This window comes from Triticum dicoccoides, chromosome 5B (assembly GCF_002162155.2).
Source record: "Triticum dicoccoides isolate Atlit2015 ecotype Zavitan chromosome 5B, WEW_v2.0, whole genome shotgun sequence".
In the NCBI taxonomy this organism is placed as follows: Eukaryota; Viridiplantae; Streptophyta; class Magnoliopsida; order Poales; family Poaceae; genus Triticum; species Triticum dicoccoides.
The window spans coordinates 360,624,425-360,650,167 of NC_041389.1; the positions used below are offsets into that span (position 1 = coordinate 360,624,425).

The 25,743-nt window shown below is 42.5% G+C and overlaps 1 protein-coding gene across 1 annotated transcript; it reads right to left on the reverse strand.

Annotated features, from left to right (window-relative positions):
* Positions 1-6,048: 6,048 nt before the first annotated feature.
* On the reverse strand, positions 6,049-20,738 carry LOC119309522 (aminopeptidase M1-C-like). The gene is made up of 20 exons (XM_037585510.1): positions 20,622-20,738; positions 19,049-19,294; positions 18,807-18,952; positions 18,338-18,440; positions 18,030-18,216; positions 17,841-17,934; positions 17,545-17,698; positions 17,214-17,318; positions 17,009-17,125; positions 16,507-16,620; positions 15,567-15,749; positions 13,760-14,042; positions 8,192-8,313; positions 8,005-8,102; positions 7,576-7,753; positions 7,385-7,499; positions 7,233-7,300; positions 7,041-7,118; positions 6,486-6,560; positions 6,049-6,373 (listed from the first exon to the last, which is right to left on the reverse strand). The coding sequence occupies exons 1-20, from the start codon at positions 20,736-20,738 to the stop codon at positions 6,191-6,193; spliced, it is 2,766 nt and encodes a 921-aa protein (XP_037441407.1). The 3' UTR covers positions 6,049-6,190.
* Positions 20,739-25,743: the final 5,005 nt, after the last annotated feature.

The window sequence follows — 25,743 nt, forward strand, 5'->3', positions numbered from 1 at the left end:
GTCTCAGTGCAGAGAGGGCTTGTACAATTCTTGACCATCAATGGCTAACCGGTGATGTAAGTTATTGTTGTGCTTTATATTACCTTTCAATGCAAATTGAAATTGTTATACATCATATAAATTATTTTCAGGTTATCAATGCTTATTCGTCGTATCTGTTGGGAGTTGTTGGTGACGATCATCATATAATGCCGACCTATCTGGTCAATTGGTTACTTGAAATTAGATCGGACACCGAGCCAGGGAGAAATGAGAACGAAGTTGTGGCGAAGAAGAATGGACCCGTGAATAGATGCACCGATGAGTATTTCAAAAAAGATAAGGTAAGTTCAACTGCCTTAATGTAGGCATATATGGGATATAAATAATAAGAGGGTATGTGTTGATTGCATCATATTTTCGTTGTGATGCAGCTTTATATTCCTCTTAATAAGGGAAATACCCACTGGGTTTCAGTTGTTATGCATCGCCCCAAGGAAGAGTTTCAGGTTCTTGATTCTTTGATGGGACTCGAACTTGACAGTGAAATTAGAGAAAAAGTTGAGGAGCTGGTACGACATAAATTTACATGAGCATATTGAAACTATCATTTAGTAACTGAACTATGTTAAATTCTTTTTGTGCTATCATCTATATGAACAGAGAAAACAACTTGGATATGACATACGTGATGCGAATGCTAGCGGTGCTGTGAATTATCTGGATGTGTCTAACTGGCCTATCAAAACATATAAGATGCCACAACAAGAAGACGGGTGAGTAAATACTTTCATATTGTTGTACTATCTTACCTGAAATGCGAACTTATGAACCATTGTTTGTATGGACCAGCAATTCATGTGGAATATTTGTTCTTCGGTGCTTTCAATATTGGAACGGTGAAAAATGGACAAGCCATTTTTCTCAGGTCTGGTTTTATTTCAAATGCTTATATTAAATTAAATTCATAATGTAATACTATTTAAATTGTACTAATATGAAGTTTTAACAGGGGTCAATTGATAAATCGAGGGACTTAATGATTGCACAGCTTATTTTTGCGGAGGGAAATACGCTCAACGATGTGAAGGACAAAGTTACCCGGCTTGCAAAGAAGAAATAAATATGGCAAAATTTTTGTACTAGAAAATTTTGTAGGCTCAAATAATGTTTACATTTATTTCGACTTTGATATCTTGTGACGAAGAAGACACTACTATTTTGAATATTTATTAAGGCGAGAATGACGTTTGGATTATTATGTTGTCTTCAAGCCATTGTCTTTCAATTTGAAATCTTCATATTCATATTCATAGTTCTGTGGTCGTCAAATTGTTTGGATACGACAGTCCATGTTTTCATATACTGTTGAACGTTAATAAAAATGCACATGTATTTATTATGCGTGTAACACCGACCGACGTTCTTATGTTAGTGTTATTTTGAAAGCACAGACGACGTCGCTTATAATACCGATGTTCTTAGTTGTCCATTGTAAAAAAAATACCCGACAAGTGCGCCGGCTAGTCTGACGTCAGACAGGACCGACGGCACTGTCCAACAGGGCAGCGTCGTACAACGGGTGGCATAGCAGTTTAATCGAAGACGTTCAACTGCAAGTGCGCCACCGGGTATATAAGCCGGTCGTCGCGCGCTCCGTCGGGCGAGGTGGGACTAAAAACTTGGCTGCCCGCAGCCGCCGTGCCTGCACTGACGCGCGTGACCGCGTGGGCCGGCCAAATAACACTATATACGCCCGCGGCGTGAAGACGGCCCAAGTAGCAGGCGGCGGGACGACGGCCCAAGTTCCACGCGGGGCGACAGGAAATGTTTAGTCCCACCTCGCCCAACGGAGGGCGCGACGATCGGCTTATATACCCGGCGGCACATGAGCTGTCGAACTAGTTGATTACTTCATACTGCCGCCAGCCATCCGACGCTGCCGCTGTGGGACAGTGCCGCCGGCGCAATTGTCAGTCTTTTTTAAAAAAAAATAAAAATTAAAACGACGGGGTTCTAAGCGACGGCGACCGTACAGTGCTGGGAAAAAATAACAGTAAAGAGCAAAATAACAGTAAATAACGACGACACTAGTGTGAAAAAATGAGCACTGTCAAAACAACAACGACGGCACTGTCAAAACAACAGCGACGGCAGTACTGTGCAAAATGAGCACATGAAAATAAACAAAGTAAAAACTCCTTGTTGCATTACATAGTCTTTCATCAAAACAACTACTTATGTCGGTATTTCGTAGCAAATAGTCTGACATCAACAAAGTAAAATAAGTTCATATAACATATTTCAATAATTATTAAAGATCACATATATAGAACATTAAAAATTGTCTCCAATGAAAGGGTGAAGCAATCTTCCATAGCAATCCATAATAAAACTGTATTCAATCAAAGGGTGAAGCAATCTTCCATACTCCACAATTCAAACAAAGTTCCTACATAACAGTAAGATATGTGTTAATTCACAATAAACAAATAAATTCGGTTTGAACAATAAGATTTACAATAACATAAGAAAATCATACTTAGGATTTTGAGGGCACGTGGACTTATAATGACCCGTAAGACCGCACTGTCCACATTCACGTTTGCTTTTCTCATCAAAAGCTTTAGGTCGCCCATTTTTAGTGACATCAGGACCATCCTTACCGCTGCCTTTAACATTCTGTTTTGGTGCGCCTTTGGTGTTGACTTTAGCAGGATCACGAACAAGACCATGATCTTGATTAGGCTCAAATGCATCGTCGTTCACAAACTGTACCTCCGCACCAGGCTCATCCTCCTCAGTGTAATCATTATCTATTATGTCCCTCAGAGCCGCCTTCAACTTGTCGAATAAAAATGGTTTATGACATGCTTTATGAGTTGCTTCGGCAGATAAGATAGTCAACTCACTGTACCTAGCTCTGTCACCTGCACCTGCCCATCCCCACGCAAACAGATCGCTAGTGCGCTTCATGGGAAGTCCACCCCTTGCAACTTGGCTCAACCTCCGCGGCACTAAACACTTAGGTATCTCACGTAAGCGTAGCTGAATCAGAACATGAAGAATATGTTTGCAAGGAAGTCCTTTGTGATACATGCTTCTGCAACTGCACCTCACAGTTTCTTCGGAGTTACCTGGGGTGTACTCCACAGTGAATCTGATATCCCTATTTTCCTTCCATGTCAGTATGAATCTGCGAGTGTCTGCTCCTCTCAGTCTCTCAAGGACCTCAAGCTCCCGTGCCTTCTTCATATCTTCCTGCAAGATATAAAAGTTTGCCGCAGTGAACTCACGGGCAGCTGATTTCTCAATATCTTTACACACGTCCAATACTGGTACTGGAACTGTCTGTGAGTTTGTGTAATCGTCATGCGCCTCGTTCTCACGAAGACGAACTATGCAGTTCTCATAGTGCACAATCATATCAACAATAGTCATACCGGAGTCTAGATGCAAGTGAAGGCATGAATTCAGACTCTCACTTCGCTGGTTACTTCGCATACCTAAGAAAAACCCACCTGACAGATATGATGCAGCCCAAAGCTTTTTCTTCTTGTACATCCTACGTAACCATGTCTTTGTTTTCTCCGACTGCCATTTGGCGCAAAACGCTGCCCATCTCTCCTCAAATACCTTCTTTGAAGTGGCATAATAAAGTAGAGACCTGAACTCCTTTAGAGACTTATGATGAAGGTGTTTCTGCATGTTCTTCTCAATATGCCACGAGCAAAGACGATGCCAAACCTCCAAAAGTACCTTTCTTATGGCCTTAATCATAGCTGCATCTCCATCAGTAATTACTGACCTGGGCCTCTTCTGACAATGAGCCCTAAAAAATGTCTGAAGCAGCCAGACATATGTATCTTCCGTCTCGTCAGACACAAGAGCACAACCGAATACCATGGTGCAACGGTGGTTGTTCAGACCGACAAAAGGTATAAATGGCATGCCATACCTATTCATCTTGTATGTGCTGTCGAAGACTGTCACATCACCGTAGTCAACATAGTCTCGACGTGATTGAGAATCACACCAGAATATGTTTTTCAGCCTTCCTTCCTCATCGACGGTGTGCTCAAAGAAGAAATCTGGATCTCTCTCTTTTTTGGTCATCATGATCCCAATGGCAGTGTCTGCATCACCTTGTGCAAGCAACTTCATTTTTTCTCTATAACACATGTTATAAAGCTTCTTCCTCCCAAAACCAGCCTTTGCATATGACCCATACCTACTGACGAGATGATCATAAATCATATGTTTCCTGATTCCAGCACCTGCCATGGTTAAGATCTCAGCTTTCTGATATTCTTTTATCTGATTATGAGTCCGAAGAAACATGACTTCATCCGGTCTAGCTAGAACGTGACTGTGATCATCATTGAAACTGTTGACATACCAAACGTCACGCTCTTTATCAAGTTTCAAAGTTATATGCGCATCGCAGAAGCAACGAGTCTCCCCTCTCAGTCTGCGGGTCCTGCCTTCCATTGTACAAAGTTTTGCCTGTCGTTTCCCAGCTCTCGCACACCGATACTTTCTCAAGCGCTTAGTACCCTCAGGACCTTTCGAATATTTCAGTGAGTCCTTTCTTACGCTGAAACCACGCTCGTAAGCATACTGGTTATAGAAATTGTAAGCCTCTCCTAGTGACTTGAACGTCTTCCTCATGACCTTCCAATGCATGTCCAATGATTCTTGCTGATATTCATCAAATCCGATGTCAAAATTAAACAGATCATCACCAACATACTCATCATTCCCGCTTGTACCATCTACATCTCCCTGTAAATTAATGCATTAAACCATTTATGTCAGTCAGTTATTATTTTAATATGTAATAATGTAGTGATGTAAGTTTGAAAACTTACTTTGCTGGAGCTGTCATCATGAGATGGATCAACGTGCGATTTGTCACTTTCATCATCCACAATATTCCTCACAAAGTCCCCGTCCTCGTCCATCTGTGCGCATTGCAAAAAAACATGTAAGCGCTAATATGGTTATTATGTCATTTCTTCTCTGATTTTACTTATGACATACCCGGAGTGCACTTTTGGTAAATGAATCATCTATATCCATATCATCATCATCATCGCCATGTCGCTGCATGATGCAAAAAATTATGAAAATTTCCGTGCGGTCTACCATATTTATTGTTTTTATCAACCTTGATCACACTTACATTGCCACTATAAGATTCATCCAAACTCATGTAGTTCTCCTCAGCAGGTTCATCCATATTCAATGACGAGGTTTCGTTGTCCTCGTCGTAATCATTGCCATCATAATCGCCCTCCTCCTCTAACTATACATAGTTAAAAAAATTGTACGATCAATCAAACACCGTGTAACATCATCCCTAAAACAATTATTTCATCAAGCACAATGATGTCTCTAACCAACCTCTTGCACGACGGCCAGGATTTCAGCCGGATCCATTTCTTCCGATAACGAACGTGATGACGGCCTGATGTTGCTGGCCGGCGGAGGCAGGTGTCGACGGCGTGAGGACGATGGCTGGTCGTAGCAGGCGTACTGCACGGAGGGAGGCAGCGACGTAGATCGTGGGTGGGCGGCCATCTGGGCGACGGGAATGGAACGTAGCGACAGCGCCAACGGAGCCTGGGCAGGCGCGGCGGCAGTGGTAACGGCGCCGGGGCACGCGCGGCGGCTTGTTTGGGCGGCGACCCGGGCGACGGCGACTTAGCGCAGACGGGGGCCGACGTGGAGACGGCGTGGATGCGTTAGGGTTCAGGGTTGTGTCTTTTTTTCCCTCCAACAACTGTCGACGCCAACGTTGAGACGTGCGGGCGTACGACAGCGATGTACAGCGACGGGTGCGGGTACGCGGGCGGGCGTACGTACAGCGACGGGTGCGGCATACGCGGGTGGGCGTACGTACAACGACGGGTGCGGCATACACGGGCGGGCGTATGACGTCGCGCGCGGACGTCGGGTGGGTATTCCTATACCTAATGTGAAATTACCATACTATCCACTATACGTTTTAGGGGGGGGGGGGTTGTACCGAAGCACCCCCCAACAATCAATGCTTTGGCTACAAACTGGCATCAGCTGACTCACCACCACCACCACTCCAAATCTACAACCAAACACCATCTCAAGCCACAGTTTCCACACATGGTAAGGCACAAATGCATTCTTATTGCCAACTACAACTGTAACCTAGCACTCTAGCAGCAACACGTCAGGGCTTGCCCAGGAGCTCACGCACCGTCTGTGCAAGCCCGGGCTCGCTCCTGATGCCCTCTGCCCATCTTGCACTGATCCGGACGTTTTCAAGGTTCTGCTTCAGTGTCCGCTCGAATTCGGGCTTTGTGCGGGTTGCAAAGAAGTTGGAGATCTCTGCCGCCTTCTCGTTGGAGGTGAACTGACAAGAAACAAGAAAGTTCACATTAGCTATGACCTCATGGAAATAATACCTGCAAAAGTGGGGAATATGGATCACAGAAATAGGGCAATAGAACTGTGATTAAATGTACCAATGGAACTATGTTTTTAACAAAATTCTCCACCGAGATCCCGGAAAATGTCTTTGACATGCGCTCCCAGTTTTCCTGCAGACAGATAGAGCGGGACAAATGTTAGCACCATGTTTTCAAATGTTTCAGTCTGCTAACACTAATATGAACCATCAGTAATCTCCTAAGGTGTCAGATGAAGAAAGCACAAAAAATAGATGGTTGGGTGCTGCTGCCTCAAATTCACTCTACTTAAAATACATTCACAAGGGAAATCCATATAAAGAGATCAGGATCCCGAAACAAATTCACAAACATAGTTCAGCTGTATGCAAATATGCCACTTGACTTGAGTTCTTGTTGACAAAAACAGAACAACTCTGGATCCTCTTTGTAATGCAGAAATCTCAATGAAGTTGGTAGAAAAAGAAACATCTCATGATTGGATATTCCTATTTGTTTAGAATATCTACAAGAATCTGATGTTCCAGACAGGACCCAGAAATAACGACTTCTACGCATCAACATGTCAACACACAGAGATAAAAGGGTCCTCATTGTTAAAAGAGATCGTACCTTCAACCAGTTCCACGAAATTTCACGTGCCTCTGGTTGAATACCTCTAAGGAGAATATATGCATCTTGATTGCGAACCTGAAAAGCAAGAGAGGCATGAGACCTGAGTACAGCTTGCAACTTGACACACAAGGTAGCTCATAGAGACCTTCGACTATAATTGTGGAAGAAAGTAATGATATTTGCATTTACCTCATTAGTGGAAATTAAATTCAGTGATTCAAGGACGATACCCTTATCCCGGCAAGAAGATAATATGCCTTGAAACAATAAGAAAATGCTTTTAGAAGAACTAAAAACATGGGCAAGCTTTGTTAGTTTAACATGGTCAAAGGGCTACACACCTAAGACTTGTAATCTTTCCTCCCCTTCAGCTGACTCCTTGTAGATTTTTCGGAGAGCATCATAACCGGATCTGTTTGAACTACTAACATTCTGCATCACAGCGAGGTATGCGGCCTGCAGAACAGCGCAAGTTACAAATGGAAGAAGTAATCATAGGAATACCACGTGAAGTGATAGCAAAAGGCAGGACCTTTCTAGTATCCGGAGGAAGAAGTGAAGTGCTGCGATCACGTGTGAAGATGTTAAAGCGCCTAACTCCTTCATTAATGGTCTTACCATGTCCAAGTTGGACAAGTGCAGTCAACAGCAGTGGTCTAAGCATTACATCCAGGTGGCTCTCACCCTTCTTGGGGTCCCAGCCTAACTTTCTGAAAGATAAGTGTCACATAGTCAAAAAGAAGAAACATAGGAAACTGTAGCAAATATACAGTAATAACGTGAAAGAATCATGAAATTGTCATGCATCGGCCACAAAAGAAGGAATGTTCAAGCAACATGAGAAGTTAGGAAGAAGATTAATAACATATTATGTTTCCTTTTCCTTTTTGTGAAACAAAAGAGATGATATATTGTGAGTGTAACACATTAAGAAACTCATAGCAGTTATGGTGGGGCATACTCTGCAGGTGACAAAAGAATCTTGATCAAAAGTTGCTTGATGTCACCAGCCAAGGCAGGAGTAGCATCAGCAGATATTTTAGCAATACTTGTGGTTACCTGCCAATCCAAAGTAAAAGATATAGGCGATTTATCTTCATGAACAATTGAACACGATAGAATCAACTGGACCTACAGGATTTACGTACAGTGTTTATGTGTGAAAGAACACTGTAATCAGCTTCCCCACGATAACCGTAGAGTAAACGTAGCAACGACGCAAATGTTTGCTGGTGGGCAATAGAAAGTGCATATAAGTCCTCCACAATGCCTGCAATGCTAATGTTATAATACCTGCCACCAAAATATTTGTTGAACCGGTATGGGCCAAGCCCATCTAGCTTTGTCACTTAGGGCCCAAGCCCATGAGGAGGTGCTGACCTAGAAGGAGGCATCAGTCCTCCCGTTCCCAAGCTGAGCCGCCACACACACAGAAAAGGCTAACGAGAGAGGTGGGCTCCTGCGACTACAACATGGTATCAGAGCTAGGCGGCAACGACGGGGCCTGACGGGATTAGGGCGGCGACGGCGGACCTAGGAGGCGGAGTGGGCTCACCTCGGCGCGGGCTCCTCCCTCTTCCCCTCATTCCCTTCTTGTTCCCTCTCGCGGTTGTGCGCTGGCTGGCCTCTCGCAGCTGCAGGGGAGCTGCGCCAGTAGCTGCATGCGAGTGAGGAAGACAAGGGGGCGGCGCGAGCTGAGGAGGTGCGCATGTGGAAGGGCTGTAGAGGGGACTGATAGGAGGTGTGCTGCTGGAACTGCTGCTGTGTGCAGCGGCTAAGTCAGAGGAGAGAAGTGTGCTGCAGCTGCCTGAAGCTGAGGTTGCTGTTGGTTGCTGTCCTGCTGCTGAGGAAGGAGAAGTGGGGCAGTGTTGTGCTGCTGATTGAAAGGGAACTGGAGACTGCTGATTCTGCAGAGGACTGTGTGCGGCTATGCTTGCTATTATTGTTGGCTGTGTAGGCTGTATCCGAAGATGAGTGAGCCAACAGGCCTTGCTGAGGCTTTCGAGAAGCTAGCTAAGATCCTTGAGGAGTCGAAATCTAGGGCCATCGTTCCTCGACAGGAAGTGGCTCAGAAGATCGAACTGTCGCCCATGGACATGAAGTTAGAGGGGGCTACCAATTATCTGAGCTGGTCCCGAAGGGCGTTGCTGGCTGTGGAACAGAAGGAGCTTGATGGGCACTTGTTGGGTGTTGTTGCTGAACCAGGAGACAAGACTACTGTGGAGGGAAAGAGATGGAAGGTCATAAACTCTGTGCTCATTGGCTGGTTGTTGAACTCGGTGGTGCCCCCCATTGGACGCTCTGTGGAGGGGCTATCCACATCCGCTGCGATATGGACGACTCTGTCCACCTTGTACTCAGGTAAGGGCAATGTCATGCTCATTGCTCAGATTGAGGGGAAGATCAGTCGGCTGCATCAAGGTGATGACATGTCAGTGATGACATATGTGGCAGAGCTGCAGGCTTTGTGGGCAGAGCAGGATAACTGCGACCCTCTGGAACTCTATGATGCGGCTTGCATCGAGTCAGGGCGCAAGTGGATTGCACGCAGGCGTGTGCTGAAACTGTTGGAGGGGCTTAGAGGTTGCTTTCATGGCAGGAGGGCATCCCTGTTGCACCAACCTCTCCTGCCCTCTATTGAGGAGACTATTGCTGCAATGTCTCAAGAGGAGGTGCGGCTATCTCTTGAGCATGCAGACATGAAGGTTGTGCCGGCTTCGACATTTGTAGTCACTGAGCGCATGGAGTGGAGCGATCCCAACAAATGTCATATCTGTGGGGAGGTAGGTCACTGGAAGTGGGCGTGTCCAACTCGTGGCAGAGGCAGGGGATACGACAGAGGGGGAACTGGCAGAGGCAGGCGTGGTAGAGGCAGAGGTGGATACTCAGGGACCTCAAGCGGCCAGGCTTCTATGGGTAGAGGTGGCTACTCAGGACACTTAGGGGATCAGAGGGCTCACATGACAGTGGCAGGAGACATTGGGACGTCACAAGGCAAAGATGCAGCTGATGCTGACTATGGAGACTTTGCTCTCTGGGCCTCCACTGATGAAGGTAATCCGGATGAGGCATGTCTTGCTTCTAATGAGAGTGCTCCAGAGTGGGTTCTTGACTCTGGAGCATCTAAGCATGTTGCTAGTAATTCCTGCATGTTTGAGTCTTACCATAAGCACCCTCTGTCTCACACGGGCACAATGCAAACTGCTGATGGCACAAACCAGCCTGTCATAGGGGTTGGCATAGTCAAGTGCACTCCGACCATCTCCCTATCCTCAGTGTTACATGTGCCAGCTTTTCCTGTCAATTTGGTCTCTTTCAGTGCTCTAATTGATCAAATTGACTGTCGTGTGATCCTTGACAAATTCGGTTGCGTGATTCAGGAGCGCCAGATGAGCCAGACGGTTGGGACTGGCACCAGGCGTAGGGGGCTCTGGTACATGGACCAGGAGGTGCAGCCGGACTTGGTGTGTGCTGCGACCATGGAGGACAAGGAGAAGGAGGCGATGATCCATCACTGTAGGATGGGACATGTATCTTTTGATAAGATGAGTAGAATCTTTCCGGATGTTATGTGTGGGATAGGCAAGGGCAAGTTGACATGTGATGCTTGCGAATATGCCAAACACACACGAGCCTCATATGTGGGCAAGGGGCTTAGGAGCATCTCTCCTTTTATGCTTATTCATTCGGATGTATGGAAGAGCCCAGTTGTATCAATGAATGGAATGAAATACTTTGTTACATTCATCGATTGCTATTCTTGTATGACTTGGATTTATATGATGCGTCACAAAGATGAGGTGTTTAGCTGTTTTCAGAATTTCCATGCCTTGGTGAAGAATCAGTTTCAGGTGCAGGTGCAGGTGATCGGGACTGACAATGGGACAGAGTATGTGAACAACACATTTGGGGCCTATTTGTCTGATCAAGGTATTCTTCATCAAACTACATGCCCAGACACCCCTCCTCAGAATGGAGTGGCAGAAAGGAAAAATCGGCATATTCTTGAGGTTGCCCGGTTATTGATGTTTACGATGAATGTGCCCAAATTCTTGTGGAGTGAAGCAGTTATGACAGCCACATACTTGATCAACCGGACACCATCAAGAATACTAAGCATGAAATCTCCGTGTGAGCTAGTATATGGAGAAACTAAGTTTGTTGTTCCCCCAAAGTTGTTTGGCAGTACTTGTTTTGTTCGAGATCACCGTCCTTCTGTTGGAAAACTTGATCCGCGAGCGGTGAAGTGTATTTTTCTGGGCTATTCTTCTAGTCAGCAGGGGTATAAATGTTGGTGTCCCTCAGAGAAACGCAGGTTTGTCAGTATGGATGTAACCTTCAGGGAGTCTGAGCCATTCTATGGTGAGCCAACAGATCTAAGTGTGTTATTTCAAGGGCTTGACCATTTACACTCTGTGCAGGATGGTCAAGAGGGGGAGAAGGCTGTATCTCACACTCAGGAGGATTCTGTGGGCACTAATGATGTGCAGGTTCAAGTCCAGCCAATTGTGGGTACAATTCCGGTTGGTACTCTCACTGATGGTGATGTGCAGGTTCAGGTCCAGCCAACAGTGGGTTCCATTCAGATTGGTAATCTCCAGCTCCCTGTTCGAGATCGGTGGCAGAAGACCCCCCTAGTGTACTCTCGACGAGAGCCACAAGTGCCACAGGTGCATGACTCATCTGACACTCGTCTGGTATATTCTCGGCGGCAGCCACTTGTGCAGGAGGGGGAGCAACAAGTGCAGGGGGAGCAGTCAGTGCAGGGGGAGCAACAAGGCAGTGGTGCAAGCTCATCTGACACAGTGGAACTGCCTATTGCGTTGCGAAAGGGGACACGTGAAGCGGCACAGAAGGCTTTACCACCGGAGGTTTTTGATGATCATGATATCGGAAATGTTGTGTCTTATCAGGCTTTGTCTCCTTCCTATAGAGTGTTTGTTGCCTCTCTTCAAACTGTGTCAATCCCAAAGGATTGGAAGGCTGCAAAGCAAGATCCGAAGTGGCGTGAAGCGATGATGGAAGAGTTGGAAGCACTGAGGAAAAACAAGACGTGGGTGCTAACTACATTGCCGGCAGGAAAGAAAGCAGTGAGTTGTAAGTGGATCTATACAGTGAAGCAGAATCCTGAGGGGAAGGTGGAACGGTATAAGGCCAGATTGGTCGCCAGAGGATATAGTCAAACTTATGGAATTGACTATGACGAGACGTTTGCTCCAGTGGCAAAGATGAACACAGTAAGGATATTGGTTTCCTGTGCTGCAAACTTTGGGTGGAAATTGCATCAATTAGATGTCAAGAATGCCTTCTTGCATGGTGAGTTGCAGGAAGAAGTGTACATGGAGATACCACCAGGTTTTGGTACTTCACAGACCACGGGGAAGGTATGTAGGCTGAAGAAATCCTTGTATGGACTGAAGCAATCGCCGAGGGCTTGGTTCGATAGGTTCAGACGTGCTGTCCATGCTACGGGGTATGGTCAATGTAATGGTGACCACACGGTGTTCTACAGACACTCACTCTCTAATCGAAAGATCACCATTCTTGCAGTTTATGTGGATGACATTATCATCACCGGAGATGAGGAGGAGGAAATAAAGAGATTGAAGGGGTGTCTGAGCTATGAGTTTGAGGTGAAGGATTTGGGCAACTTAAAATACTTCCTTGGGATTGAAGTGGCCCGGACAGAGAAGGGAATATCTTTGTGCTAAAGGAAATACACCTTGGATCTCTTGAGTGACATGGGCATGATGGGATGTCGTGCAGCCCCTACGCCGATTGAACAAAATCATCAAGTGACAGCTCAGTCAGGCGAGCTGGTGAATAAGGAAGATTATCAGAAACTGGTTGGGAGGTTATTGTACTTGTGTCATACCAGGCCTGACATTACGTATGCCGTGGGTGTGGTGAGCAGATACATGCATGAACCAAGGAGTGGGCATCTTGATATTGTGCACAGAATTCTGAGATACTTGAAGGGGACTCCGGGTAAAGGGTTGTGGTTTGCGAAGAGTGGACATCTTGAGGTGGATGGCTATAGTGACTCTGATTGGGCCAGTTGTCAAGATGATAGAAGATCAACTTCTGGCTACTGTGTGTTTGTGGGAGCTAACTTGGTGTCATGGAGAAGCAAGAAACAGGCTGTTGTGTCTAGATCAACAGCAGAAGCCGAGTATAGAGCATTATCTCAAGGGTTATGTGAGATGCTCTGGGTGAAGTACCTGCTGAGCGAGTTGAAACTTCTGAGGAAGGGACCCTTGAAGGTGTGGTGTGACAATCAGTCAGCTATTGCCATTGCTAATGACCCAGTTCAGCATGATAGGACAAAACATGTGGAAATTGATCGCTTCTTCATTAAGGAGAAACTTGATGCTGGGATCATCAGTCTTACTCATGTCAGCTCTGGGCAACAGTTTGCAGATTTCTTGACAAAGGGACTGGGAACGAAGGACTGTAACTTGGCATGTGACAAGATGGGGATGATAGATATCTACCACCCATCTTGAGGGGGAGTGTTGAACCGGTATGGGCCAAGCCCATCTAGCTTTGTCACTTAGGGCCCAAGCCCATGAGGAGGTGCTGACCTAGAAGGAGGCATCAGTCCTCCCGTTCCCAAGCTGAGCCGCCACACACACAGAAAAGGCTAACGAGAGAGGTGGGCTCCTGCGACTACAACAATATTACTAGCAGATTCAACGGTCACATGTTGCATTTACCAATTTTATCCATTAGTGAGAGCTTCTTGGTCTCCAACGCATTTTGAAGTGCAGGTGCAAGCTCATCGTCATATTTTACTCTGTAAAATCCAGTTCCATTTACATTCAACTTAGTAAAAAAGTTTCCGCCCTTCTTTAGGTCACCGCATTGTGAACCAGTGACCAGCTTATCACGTTTAAGTTTCAACAATAACTTTTTTTGGGTATCATATGCACCGCAGCCTGAAGTTATAGGGACAATCCACATGCCAGAGCCAGAGGACCCATCTAACAAAAACTGGGCCTGCAACAAACAGAAATAATCAAGTTCGTGCAGAGAAATACTATACACGGAGATCTATCAGTCAACGAGATCAAGTTTTAACAATTTCATTTTTTAGATTTTTCACTTTAACCAATATAAAATAAGTAATACTTTTGTGAGAACCCTCTCTTTGCTTTGGTCTAGTGGCTAAGGGTGATCTATTAACTCGTAGAGGGAAGTGGGCACAGCAATACATGAAATAATTGTAAATAATTAACATATTTAAGGAAAGCAAGTCAGTCTGACCTAATACCATAATTTATCATTGCACATCAGATTATACATCGAGACTCACATTTGACAGGACAAATGTAATGATTATTTCTTGAATTGTTTGTCTGGATTTATTAAAAATAAACATCCTTTCAGAAAAATGAAAGAAAACTAAAGAAATTCAAACACATATACCAAATTATCACTATTAAACATACAAGTACATTACTACAGAAAAACCATACTTCATGATTAAAATTTGATAATTAATTTATGCCTATTGCCTTATAATACTAACTTTATATGTAAGTCTGAATCTGACACTTCCATTTCAGGCTGTCATAAAATTCATTGCTCCCAAATATAAATTATTTGAACATTCAAATTAGCAATACATAACTGAAACTGCAGAAAACTGTGGTCTAGATCTTTTGGCAACCATCTGATTTAAATCAATAATCAGAAAAACCATACTTCATGATTAAAATTTGATAATTAATTTATGCCTATTGCCTTATAATACTAACTTTATATGTAAGTCTGAATCTGACACTCCCATTTCAGGCTGTCATAAAATTCATTGCTCCCAAATATAAATTATTTGAACATTCAAATTAGCAATACATAACTGAAACTGCAGAAAACTGTGGTCTAGATCTTTTGGCAACCATCTGATTTAAATCAATAATCATGCAGGATGTGTATCCCTGGGCTGAGATGGGAACATGGGAAGTAATGTGCATTTAAACATGTCTCTCGTGATTTGTAGGGAAACGTCTGTGCCTATCTACCTTACCAAATTAATTGTAAGTTTCCTTATTAGCCTCATCTGCACCAGGGCCCAAAATATCCTTCAAATTTTCATCAACCAACGACTCAGATTTAAACCACCTCTTACCCCTAATGTGGTAAGATAGAGCACCCTAAAAGTGCTCCAACTTCAGAACAAGATCTAATTCAGTTCTTCTATGAGATTCATGTAAGTTGTTCATTATACCGCTCAGGCATACGCCAGAATATATGATCAGATACTAGGGCTGCTGCGTAAATACGTGAATGCATCAAGTGACAGATCAATGTCCATAGGGGCAGTACAATATTTCCAGTTTTTGACATCATTGAGTACAGTATTCTCTAGAGGACCAGTTATAACAGTCAGTTATACGTTCACAAAATGGTATGGAACAAATGCATACTTGGTTAGTCGTGTGATGATGAATGCATGATAGATACGAAGGATGGTATGTAGGATAACCTATTGCCTACTCACCCGCAAAAAAAAACTATTACCTGCTCAATCTCTATGTCATTCCCTTTAATTTTCGCATTAATAACAGGATAACCTTTTTGCTTCGTCCATGTAGTCATCAAATCCTTAACAGGTTCACCAGTTTCCTTTTCAAGAACAGCCCACAGGTCCTCGGTTTTAGCATTTGAGTATGCATATTTCTTCATATATGAAGCCATCGCTTTCTGAAAGAACACGGTTTCATGTCTATAGCATATGAGAATACACTAGGAGAACGACGTGGAGTTAAAGAGTAGCAGGGGGAAATTACACAGAAAGGAGAGTGCAGCAATTCGTTTACTAAATATTGTAATTAATTAAAAATTTGACTTTTAACGTATTAAGCTAGTGTGCAGTTTGATAGATTCATTATATGATCAAGAAAAGAGTCAACGATCGCTAAATTTTACTCCTTTTTTTTGTGAACAAGTAATGTTATCCTGTGAGCATGACAGATGCTACAACAACACATAAGATCACCATCACACCTATATCGACAAATCTGTCTCGATATGCTAATTTATCAAACCATCCACCTTAAATCATGTGATCGGTGAAGTACAAATGGTCACATATGATGCTTGTATGCATTAAACAAGGGCAGGATAATCTATGAAGAGATGGTCATTCTGCTCCTAGAATATGTCTTCAAAAAACACCTAAAACACCGCTGACAAAAGCATGTTTACCAACTAGTATGATTTAAGAGCATACAAATATTTTATGCAATGGACAAGCATGGAGTCATCTAGTGTTTCCACTAGATAGAATAGCGGGGAAATGACATCAAAGTATCACTGTTTCCTTAAAGAACAAAATAAACTGGCTGAAAGTGATCTTGTATACCTTTAAGCTACGTGACAAGAAAAAGAATGCCAAGTCTAGGCAAGAAGAGTGAGTCGGTAACAAGTTTCTAGAGTTCAGGTAGAGGCAGTATTAGACCTGAAAATGCTCTGCGCCAAGGTAACTTTGTAGCATGCGAATAACAGAAGCACCCTTGTCATAGCTAATAGCATCAAAAATCTGATCAACTTCACTGGCATGGTGTATTTCAACCTGAGCATCCAGGAAAACGGATAGTGGAAAGTATAAAATGAATCACAAGTTAGCATTAGAGAAGTGAAAATGTTAATGCCACGAAATGAATCTATGTTGATGCATTGACTGAAGTTGCTCCCCACAGTAAGATGCCACTTGTCAGAGTAGAGATACTTAAGCATCAATTTTAATATTCCATAGAAATTTTATGAGTCAATCATGAATCAGCCAATAATGTGTTGGTAATAGCATATTACGCATTGTCAAAGTTTACAATTAAAATAGATTCTTGCATTTCTATGATAGTAGAGTGCATGACATGACAACTATGGTTTTGGAGAATGTAGTCCACGACATATCCAACCACCGGAGCAGGCTATGGCACAGTAATAAACAATGAGATTACCTCAATAGGATGAGACGCCTCGAGTGAATCCAGCCTGAGAGCAGTGGTTGTCCTATCAAGAAACTGTGTCCAGATCTTCCATTGCGGAAAGGAAGAATCTACAGCTAGATGGCTCATCTGTGAAAACAGAAAGCCTATTCATTCAGTATACATCGGTAACCTGATATTTCATTCTTGTAACTTTTGAGTGGCCGAAGTGATTTACCCATGTAGCAAATCCCTCGTTTAACCACAAGTGAGTCCACCATTCCATGGTTACAAGATTGCCAAACCATTGATGAGCCAATTCATGTGCCACAGTAATTGCAACCTAATAAAATACATGCTGAGGTCAATATAAAAAGGATGTTTACACATATAAAAGGTTTAATAACGAAAAAATGTTAAGAACTATTAGTGAATTATAGATGATCATGAGATAGTGTAGCTTTTTTATTAAACCGATTTATGTATAGTAACATCGCACAGTTAGTTAAGAGGTGAACTGTAAACGATGAAAAGATAAGTTAAATAAGTTTCTGAGCTATGATAGATACATTCTGTTTGCTGGATGCTGATGAAGACTTGTCATCGAAAAGCAAAGCTACTTCCCGGTAAGTGACCAATCCGTAGTTCTCCATGGCTCCAGGAGCAAAATCAGGGATAGCAACCATATCCAACTTGGGGAGTGGATAAGGAGTGGCAAAGTAACTGAACAATTGAGGAAATGATTTTTTTTGTTAATGTTACTGTTTCAGCAACAACCATGGCTTGACACAGTATTTCATTAACATCAATCATGTGTATTCATTAGAAACCAAAGTGTGGAAGCACAGCTAGATTGTGATCTTACTCTTTATAGAGATTCAACGACTTCACTCCAACACCTAGTGCAAACTTCCCTTGGTTACTCTTACCAGTTTGAGTGTACACACAAACTCTTGTGCCTGAATAAAATTAAACAAACAAATAAAATAAAAAGGGAAAGAGAAAGGTCTCATGCAACTCTTTGAATGGATGATGTCAGAAACAGAGATGATACCTTTTGTTGTCATATCCTCTACATATTCAAACAAACCGACAACTATGGCCACTAAATAAGTTGACATAGGTGGCGATTCCTGGTAACGCACAGTTTTGGTAGGACCAGCAAATGTCGCGTTAGCTACTGGCATGTTGGACAGTGCTACCAGCTCAGATGGAACTTCAAGTGTTAGCTTGAACTTAGCCTGGAAAATTGAGACGGCAAAACAAGAAATGTTATGAAATATATCTAACCTCACTGATGCTCTATGTGCACGTATTTGAAGAAAATAAAGTCATCCTTGCAGCTATCATATATATAATCACCTTGAATGCGGGCTCATCCCAGCAGGGGAAGCACCGCCGCGCATACACGGACTCAAATTGTGTCATGGCCATGTTTCTCTCTTTCCCCCTATACTGGTACTTACTGCAATCAAATGAAATCAGAAAAGCATAAATAGCAGGAGAGGCATTCATACCAAAGTGCTCGATTAAACTCTTATTTCAGAAATAGATCATAACACTATAATGCCCTCACAGTGAACTTCCAAACCACAGTTCAACTTTTCCCCTTTTGTATCATCGAATCGTAGCAAGTGCGTTATCGGGACTGGTCACTTGGTTGGTCGGTGAGTAACTAATTGGGAGTAGTAAAGAGAAACCACAGTTCAACATTTCCCCTTTTGTATTTTTCTACTTAAAATTTAGAACAAATCATGGCATGATTTCTTGTATATAGATGATCACATGTGTTGTGTTGAGGTTCGCTGATCATGATGTACGGTGCAAATACCTTCTGTAGAAGCCTCTCATCTCGTCGTTGAGAATGCCGGCGAAGTCCATCTTGAGCAGGCCCTCGCCGAGGGGCAGCTGCTTGGCGAACCCGAGCACCAACACGCCGTCATCCTTGAAGAACACCACCTCCGTGGGCGCCAAAGCCTGCGAGAGCCGTGCCGACGAAGGACGATGAGAAGAGGGCAGAGGAGGTCTCAACTCTCAAGGAATTTCATTTTCCTTATCCTTCTTTCTCCTTACCTGGAAGCGGATGGAGGCGCGGTTGACGGAATGGTCGAGCGCGTTGAGCACGAGGAAGCGGGTGGGCGCGGAGACGGCGACGGAGATGGCCACCGAGCCGGAGAAGGTGCAGGCGACGAGGTCGGGGCGGAGGAAGAGCTCGTAGCGGCGCGGCGCGGCGAAGCTCGGCAGCCGCGCCTTGCCCCGGAACTGCTCTGCCGAGCCGCCCGCCGCAGGCGCACCGGGAGATGCCTCGAGATTCGCGCCCTGCGTGCGTGTGCATCCATCCCGTTGTTGTTTAGTGCGAGGGAAGAGAAAAGACGAGAGAAGCAAGGGAAGCAAAAAAAAAAAAGCTTCTACATTTTTTTTCTTTTCTTATTACAAACTTACGCATTTTAAGGCACTTATCGAAAATGGATTATCTCCTTTTTTTTAGTACCACTAAAGTAGCGCACTCACTTTATACATCCAAATTTTGCTTACAAAAAACTTTATACATCCAAATGTGATTTTATAACAAACTATTAATCATGAATTTTTGTTAGTAGTGCTAATATAAAAGAACGGCAATAGTTAATATATTGTATCCATATCATATCTATATCTGTACCAATATAAAAGAACGGCAATAGCTAGCGAGCATTCACTAGGAGGGGGTGACATCTCTAAACCGCATGACAATTTTTTAGAATATCATGACAGTTTCCTCAAGAAATGCATTTCCTTCTTAAAATATTGTCACCATTTTATCTCGCGTCGCAATTAAAACTGTGAAAAAAAATGTTTGTTTGCCGTCGCCTCCAGGGAACATTGGTCAGTTAGTGTTTTCGATATAAAAACACCCAAAAGATAGATCCAATTAATCTCAACCATCAAAGGATTGTCTCAATGGTAGCACTCAACATGTTTAACAAGCAGTTAATATCGTACTAACATGTATCAACGTTTATGCTAATCACATTATTAAGATGTAATTGATATCCTATCCAATATAAGCATGCAATTAAAATGTAATTGATATTCTACCTAAATATAAACGTGTAATTGATATGCAGTTGATATCCTACCTATTATAAACATGTAATTAGTTTCTATTAAAGTGCAATCATTTACTAGTTTATTTTAAATATGCATATTTTGTTTCACAACATGTAGCCGTTTTCATACATACATCTAATATAATTAATCAAAATGTATATGAGTAAGTATCACGTGCACACAAAGCTTCGACTGTAACCCATTCCGTTTGCAGCTGTCGGGGGGCAGGGGGCGACAATGCCAGATATAGGGCTAGTTTGGATCGTAACCCATGCCCGCGTACCCATCTAAAATGTTGAGAAGTGGGTATGATATTTGTGTCCCATATCGTGATCCAAACTAGCCCTATATCCTTACATTAATAAGTACTCATGTGTAAATTTGTGTCCCATATCCTTACGTTAATAAGGTTTTTACCCGCATAGTACGCGGGTAATGGGTACCCATTGCAATCCTCACTCGCACCAACACCATCGTGCAACGCATGCAGCACAAGCGGTGCATGACTAACGAATAGTAAATTTGTAATCTCATGGGCAGGGGATTGCTACCACACCTCGCCTTGGGACGCCATCTTATTGCCGCCAACAGCTGCTGCTGCAACAACGAGGAAGAACGCCACCACCACGGCCATCACGGCGCCGGTGCCGGCACCGGCGCGGGATGAGGACATGGAAACGGACGTTGCGCGCTCATATGTACGCGTGTTGTCGATGGCAGCTGTGCGTGTGTCAAGAGGTGGGGAGGAGCATTGGTGGCTGCCGCTATATATTATGGAGCGGAGGCAGCGGGGGCGGGTTGACTCAGCCATCTTTGGTAACCCAATAAATAGTACTAAATTCATGACCCGGAAGCAAATAAATATCAATCAATATCTTATATACTTGATAAGTACTATATACAGATGTATGTAGACATAATTTAGAGTGTAGATTCACTCATTTTGCTCAGTATGTAGTCTATATGAAATCTCTAAACGGTCTTATATTTAGAAACGGAGGGAGTATCAATCAATATTTTAATATATTTGATAACCCGATAAATCTCTTATATTTGGTAACCCAATATTAACTGGGCACATACCTATCTTATCAGTTTAAAAAACACTGCCACGGTCACTTGCAAAAAAATGTCTTATATTACGGAAAAGCTCTTTCACGACCGAGTGTGGCAACGTTCGATCCCAATCTCTCTCTCCCCCACGATTCTAATCTTTCTCCCCCCTGATTTTCATGTGGGCCTAAAGAGAACTCCTCTCTAATCTCTATGCCCCCCTCCCTCCTTGATTTCAACATGGGCAAGTAAGATATTCCCTGTAATCCCTCTTTCCATGGTTAATCTCGCGCGCACAATAGCATCGCCCCTTATATTAAGGGACAAAGAGAGCTGGAAAATATGTACTTTATAACCAAACATTTCTTTTTTGTATTTACTTTGCATCAAGGGGTGTCCCGTGTACTCCTCTCATTGTGTTGCAAACTATATATGGCCCCCATGGCAACGCCTATGTACACGATCATTTATTTATTTTTCGAATGAAATGCATACACAATCATCATCTTCGGATTTCCGGCGACTTTTAACTGCTATTTGGGCCGGCCGTGAGATAGCTTTATCGCTGATAGCCAAAGATTGGGTACAACACGAACCCACGCTCCACGTGATCATAGTACAACATAAACTACGGCCCATCAAGATCAAGAGTACCCCAGCAGTAATATTGGGCGTATCCTATTTGGAGCTGTAAGCACCCTTTAATGTGTATTCTGCAAACGGACGCGTGCAGCGCCCCGAGCTGGGCTGGCCCATATAATTTCTTTCCCAAATGAAAAAAGGGTGCCGGATCCGGGTTTCTAACCCACAATCCCTTCGCGCTGAGGGCTTCGTTCCAGCCACTAGGCTACACCTCGCTACTTGACTGATTGTTTTCTTTTTCTTTTGTTCTTTAGTTTGGCTTTGCTTTTTTCTTTTTTCTTTTACCTTCTTCTTTTTATTTTCCTTAATGCGTGCTTTTTTAAAATTCATGAACCTTTGTTCTAAATTGATAAAAAGTTCAAATTCTATGAACTCTTTCTCAAATTTGATGAAATTTTTTCAAAATCTATGGTTTTTTCAAATTTGATGAAGTTTTTTTCAAATCCGATGAACTTTTTTGAAAATTTGATGATTTTTTTAAAATTCGATGAACTTTTTTGAAAATTTAGAAAACTCTTTTTAAAATTCGATGATCTTTTTTCAAAATCAATGAACTTTTTTCATTTTCATGAACTTTTTTGAACTCGTCTACTTTTTTGAATACATGAACTTTTTCTAATTCGTGATGTTTTAAAAAAATTGGGAACATTGAAATTTTGTTCATGTTTATACTTGAAAAGAAATCAAGTTTTTCTAAATAGCGCGGCTACTATTATGTTCTTAAGATGTACGCGCACCAATATTACCACTAAGGTGTTGTGGCACAAGTTGTTAGCGCACTAGGCGCTGATCTAAATGGTGCGTGTTCAATTCCTCCCGATAGCCATTTTTTGGGTGTTTTTTTGCGCTATTTACTGGCGCCATCCCAGACCGTAGGAAGTACTAGTACGTTGAAGGGAAATCGGGTTCGACAGTAGCCCATTCGGTTTGCACCTCAGCAATGGGGGTCACCTGCGAAACCCTATTTGTCGCTCCTTGCAGCGAAATGTTGGGGCTGTGCATAGGCGATCGAGGTTGCCAGGCCGGTTACGTGTTTTCAGCGATCCCGGTTTTGGGAACCTGCCAGGAGGTTCCATCCGGGTTTCTTCGATTTTGGAAACCTTCTAGAAGGTTCTTAAATCATTCTTTCTTTCTATTTTCCTGCTTCTTTTTTGTTTTTGTTATTGTTTTTCCTTTTATCTCCTTCTTCCTTTCTTTCTTTTTCTGTTTCTTTCCTTTCTTCCATTTTCCTTTTTTTTTCTTGTTCTTTTTTCTTTTCCTTCCTTTTTTATTTTATTTCATTGTTGTTTTCAAGTTTATTATTCTTTTTCAAGAAATGTTCATCGATTAGATAAGTGTTTGCATTTATAAAATTTATTCATAATTTTGAAAAGCATTCCTGTTTTCAACTTTTGTCCAGAAATTCCCCCAAAAAATATAATTTCAAAAAATGTTTGTTTTTTCCACAAATGTTCGAAAATTCAAAAAATTAGAACTTTGCTATTTAAAAAAATAATAATTTACAATTTTGTTCAGCAAAAATTTTCAGGAATTTCAAAATTCTTTCTATTTTCAAATTTGTTCACAAATTCAAAAAAAAAGTTCTTGTTTTTTGAATTTTTAGTAATTCAAAAAATGGCTGACAAATTTGAAAATCAGCATGTGTCCAATTTTATTTTCATAGGTTTGAAAAATGTTTTTGGTATGAAAAGAATTGTTTGTAAATTTGAAAATTGATCGTGTTTTCAAATTTGTTCCTGTTTTTTAGAAAACCGTAGTTCTTTCAAAATAATGTTCACATTTTAAAAAATAATCCCATATTCAAATTTTGTTCACAAAATCAAAAAAGTTGTTCTTTTTTTCAAAATTTGTTTTCAAACTAAAAAAATTGGAATTTAAAAAATTGTTTCCTCTTTGGAAGAGTTCGTAATTTTTTTAAAACATTCTATTTTTTTTGTTTCTCAAAAAAGGTTCGCATTTTCAAAAAGAAAATTCACAATTCCTAAAAGTGTTCTCTTTTCCTATTTTATTTTTCCTTTTTAAAAAAATATTTGGGATTCCCAGAATGTTCTATTTTTTTTGAAAAAAACACATATTAGAAAATTCTCTTTTTTCAAGTAATTATCTCAATTTGAAATAATGTTCTCATTTACAATTTTGACCCCTTTTGTAATTAGCAATGTTTTTGCAAAAAGTATACTGGGCTAAAATTTTAGTTCACAAATTATAATTTGGTAGCGTTTCAAACAAGATTTACTTTTCTTTTTAAAGTCACGTTTGATTTTTTTTAAGAATTGACGCCAAATCTCGAGAACTTTAGTTTATCATAATTTTGCGAACTCATATTCTAGGTTTTGTCGCTACCTTAGTTTATATAGTTTCGTGTTGCTAATGTCTCGCTAGACCAAGCTAGTCATAGTGGCTAGCACGACGCGTTTATTATAGGAAGGACCGGCTTCGACGGGAGAAAATAATACGATACACGTTCCTAACCCAATAATCATGATTCAAGACCCGATAGATCCATGTCCTTTATTTGAACATGGCATCCCATCTATGCTCTCTCTCTCTCTCTGCATAAGATAAACATCAACTTTCTTTTTTCCATGCGATGTTTTGCCGATGCATGCATGTGTGGTTAGTAATGGTTTCTTTTGTTTTCAATCTGATTTGATGAAGTGTTCATTTGCAACATGGATTGGCCTCGGTATGGAAAAAAGACTCATTTTCAAAAACTAAATCTGTGATGGTCTCATCAAGACTTGATTTCCTATAGCGCCACAATGAAATATATAAAATGCGCCCTAAAAACAACTCAATGTAAGCGACGTTTATTATTATTATTATTATTTACAGATCTATTCTTATTTTTGTGAACATTTTATAAAATTTCATGAACTTTCTTTTCAAATTTCCAAATATATTTTGAACACATGATCATTTTTTAAAAATCATGAACCTTTTTTAATCTCATGAACATTTTGTTCGTAATCATGAATTGGTTTGTAATATGCGAACATATTTAAAATCACGAACATTTTATGATATTCCGAACATTTTATGATTTGTCAGTTTTTTATAAAAGTTGCACTACAGGCTACGCGTTACTGAACCCGAGAGATCGATTGATCTGGCTGTTAATTGAACCCGATCGAGCGATTTCTTCGCTGCTGCTGCTAACTGAAGCCGATCGAACCTGTTGCCTCTTGATGAACAATGAGCGTCGTTGGGGGGTGGATGAACAGGACCTCGTGATAGTAGAGGCCGTTGCCGCTGGATGAACAGGACTCCGATCGAGCTGGTTGGGGGTGGATGAACAGGACCCCATGGAGGGCTGGATGAACAGGACCCCGTAGAGGGCTGGTTGAATAGTAGCCGGTGGAGGATGGATGAACAGTAGCCCATGGAGAAGTGGTTGAACAGGACCCCGTGGAGAGGGCTGGTTGAACAGTAGCCGGTGGAGGAGCAGTGGAGGCTGGATGAACAGGAGCCCGTGGATGAACAATCATAGGTGGAGGCTGGAGGAGGTCGACGGTGGATGAACAGTAGCCCGTGGAGGCTGGAGGAGGTCGACGGTGGACATGAACAGTAGCCCGTGAAGTCCCGGGGTACGCCACACGCCTCCTAATGAACAGAACCCCCGTTTTGACCGTAGCGCTCCAACACAAGTCCGTTTCCTCTGTTTTGCGGTACGCCACATCCCTCCCGATCAACAGGACCCCGTTTCGACCGTAGGAGGTCGAAGAGAAGTCCCTTTCCTCCGTTTTGCGGTACACCACACCCCTCCCGGTGAACAGGATCCCGTTCCGACCTTAGGCGGTCGAACACAAGGTCGTTTACTCCGTTCTGAGGTACGCCATGCCTCGTTTCAATCGGCTATTCCGTCCAGGACGATTGGCTCCCGATGAACACGACGCATTCCATTGCCTCCCGATGAACAGAACGTCGCAGTTTTTCCGTTCTGACCCAGCCATGTACACGGACTCTGGCCGTACGTATGCGCG

What these genes read in the sequence shown, in the direction of transcription:
- LOC119309522 (XM_037585510.1), bottom strand. Translation starts at nt 20,738, where the DNA reads ATGTCCTCATCCCGCGCCGGTGCCGGCACCGGCGCCGTGATGGCCGTG. An exon ending in AGAGGATATGACAACAAAAG is followed by an intron (nt 17,935 to 18,029) that starts GTATCATCTCTG and finishes AATTTTATTCAG; the next exon opens with GCACAAGAGTTTGTGTGTAC. An exon ending in ATTTAATTTCCACTAATGAG is followed by an intron (nt 7,119 to 7,232) that starts GTAAATGCAAAT and finishes CTTGCTTTTCAG; the next exon opens with GTTCGCAATCAAGATGCATA.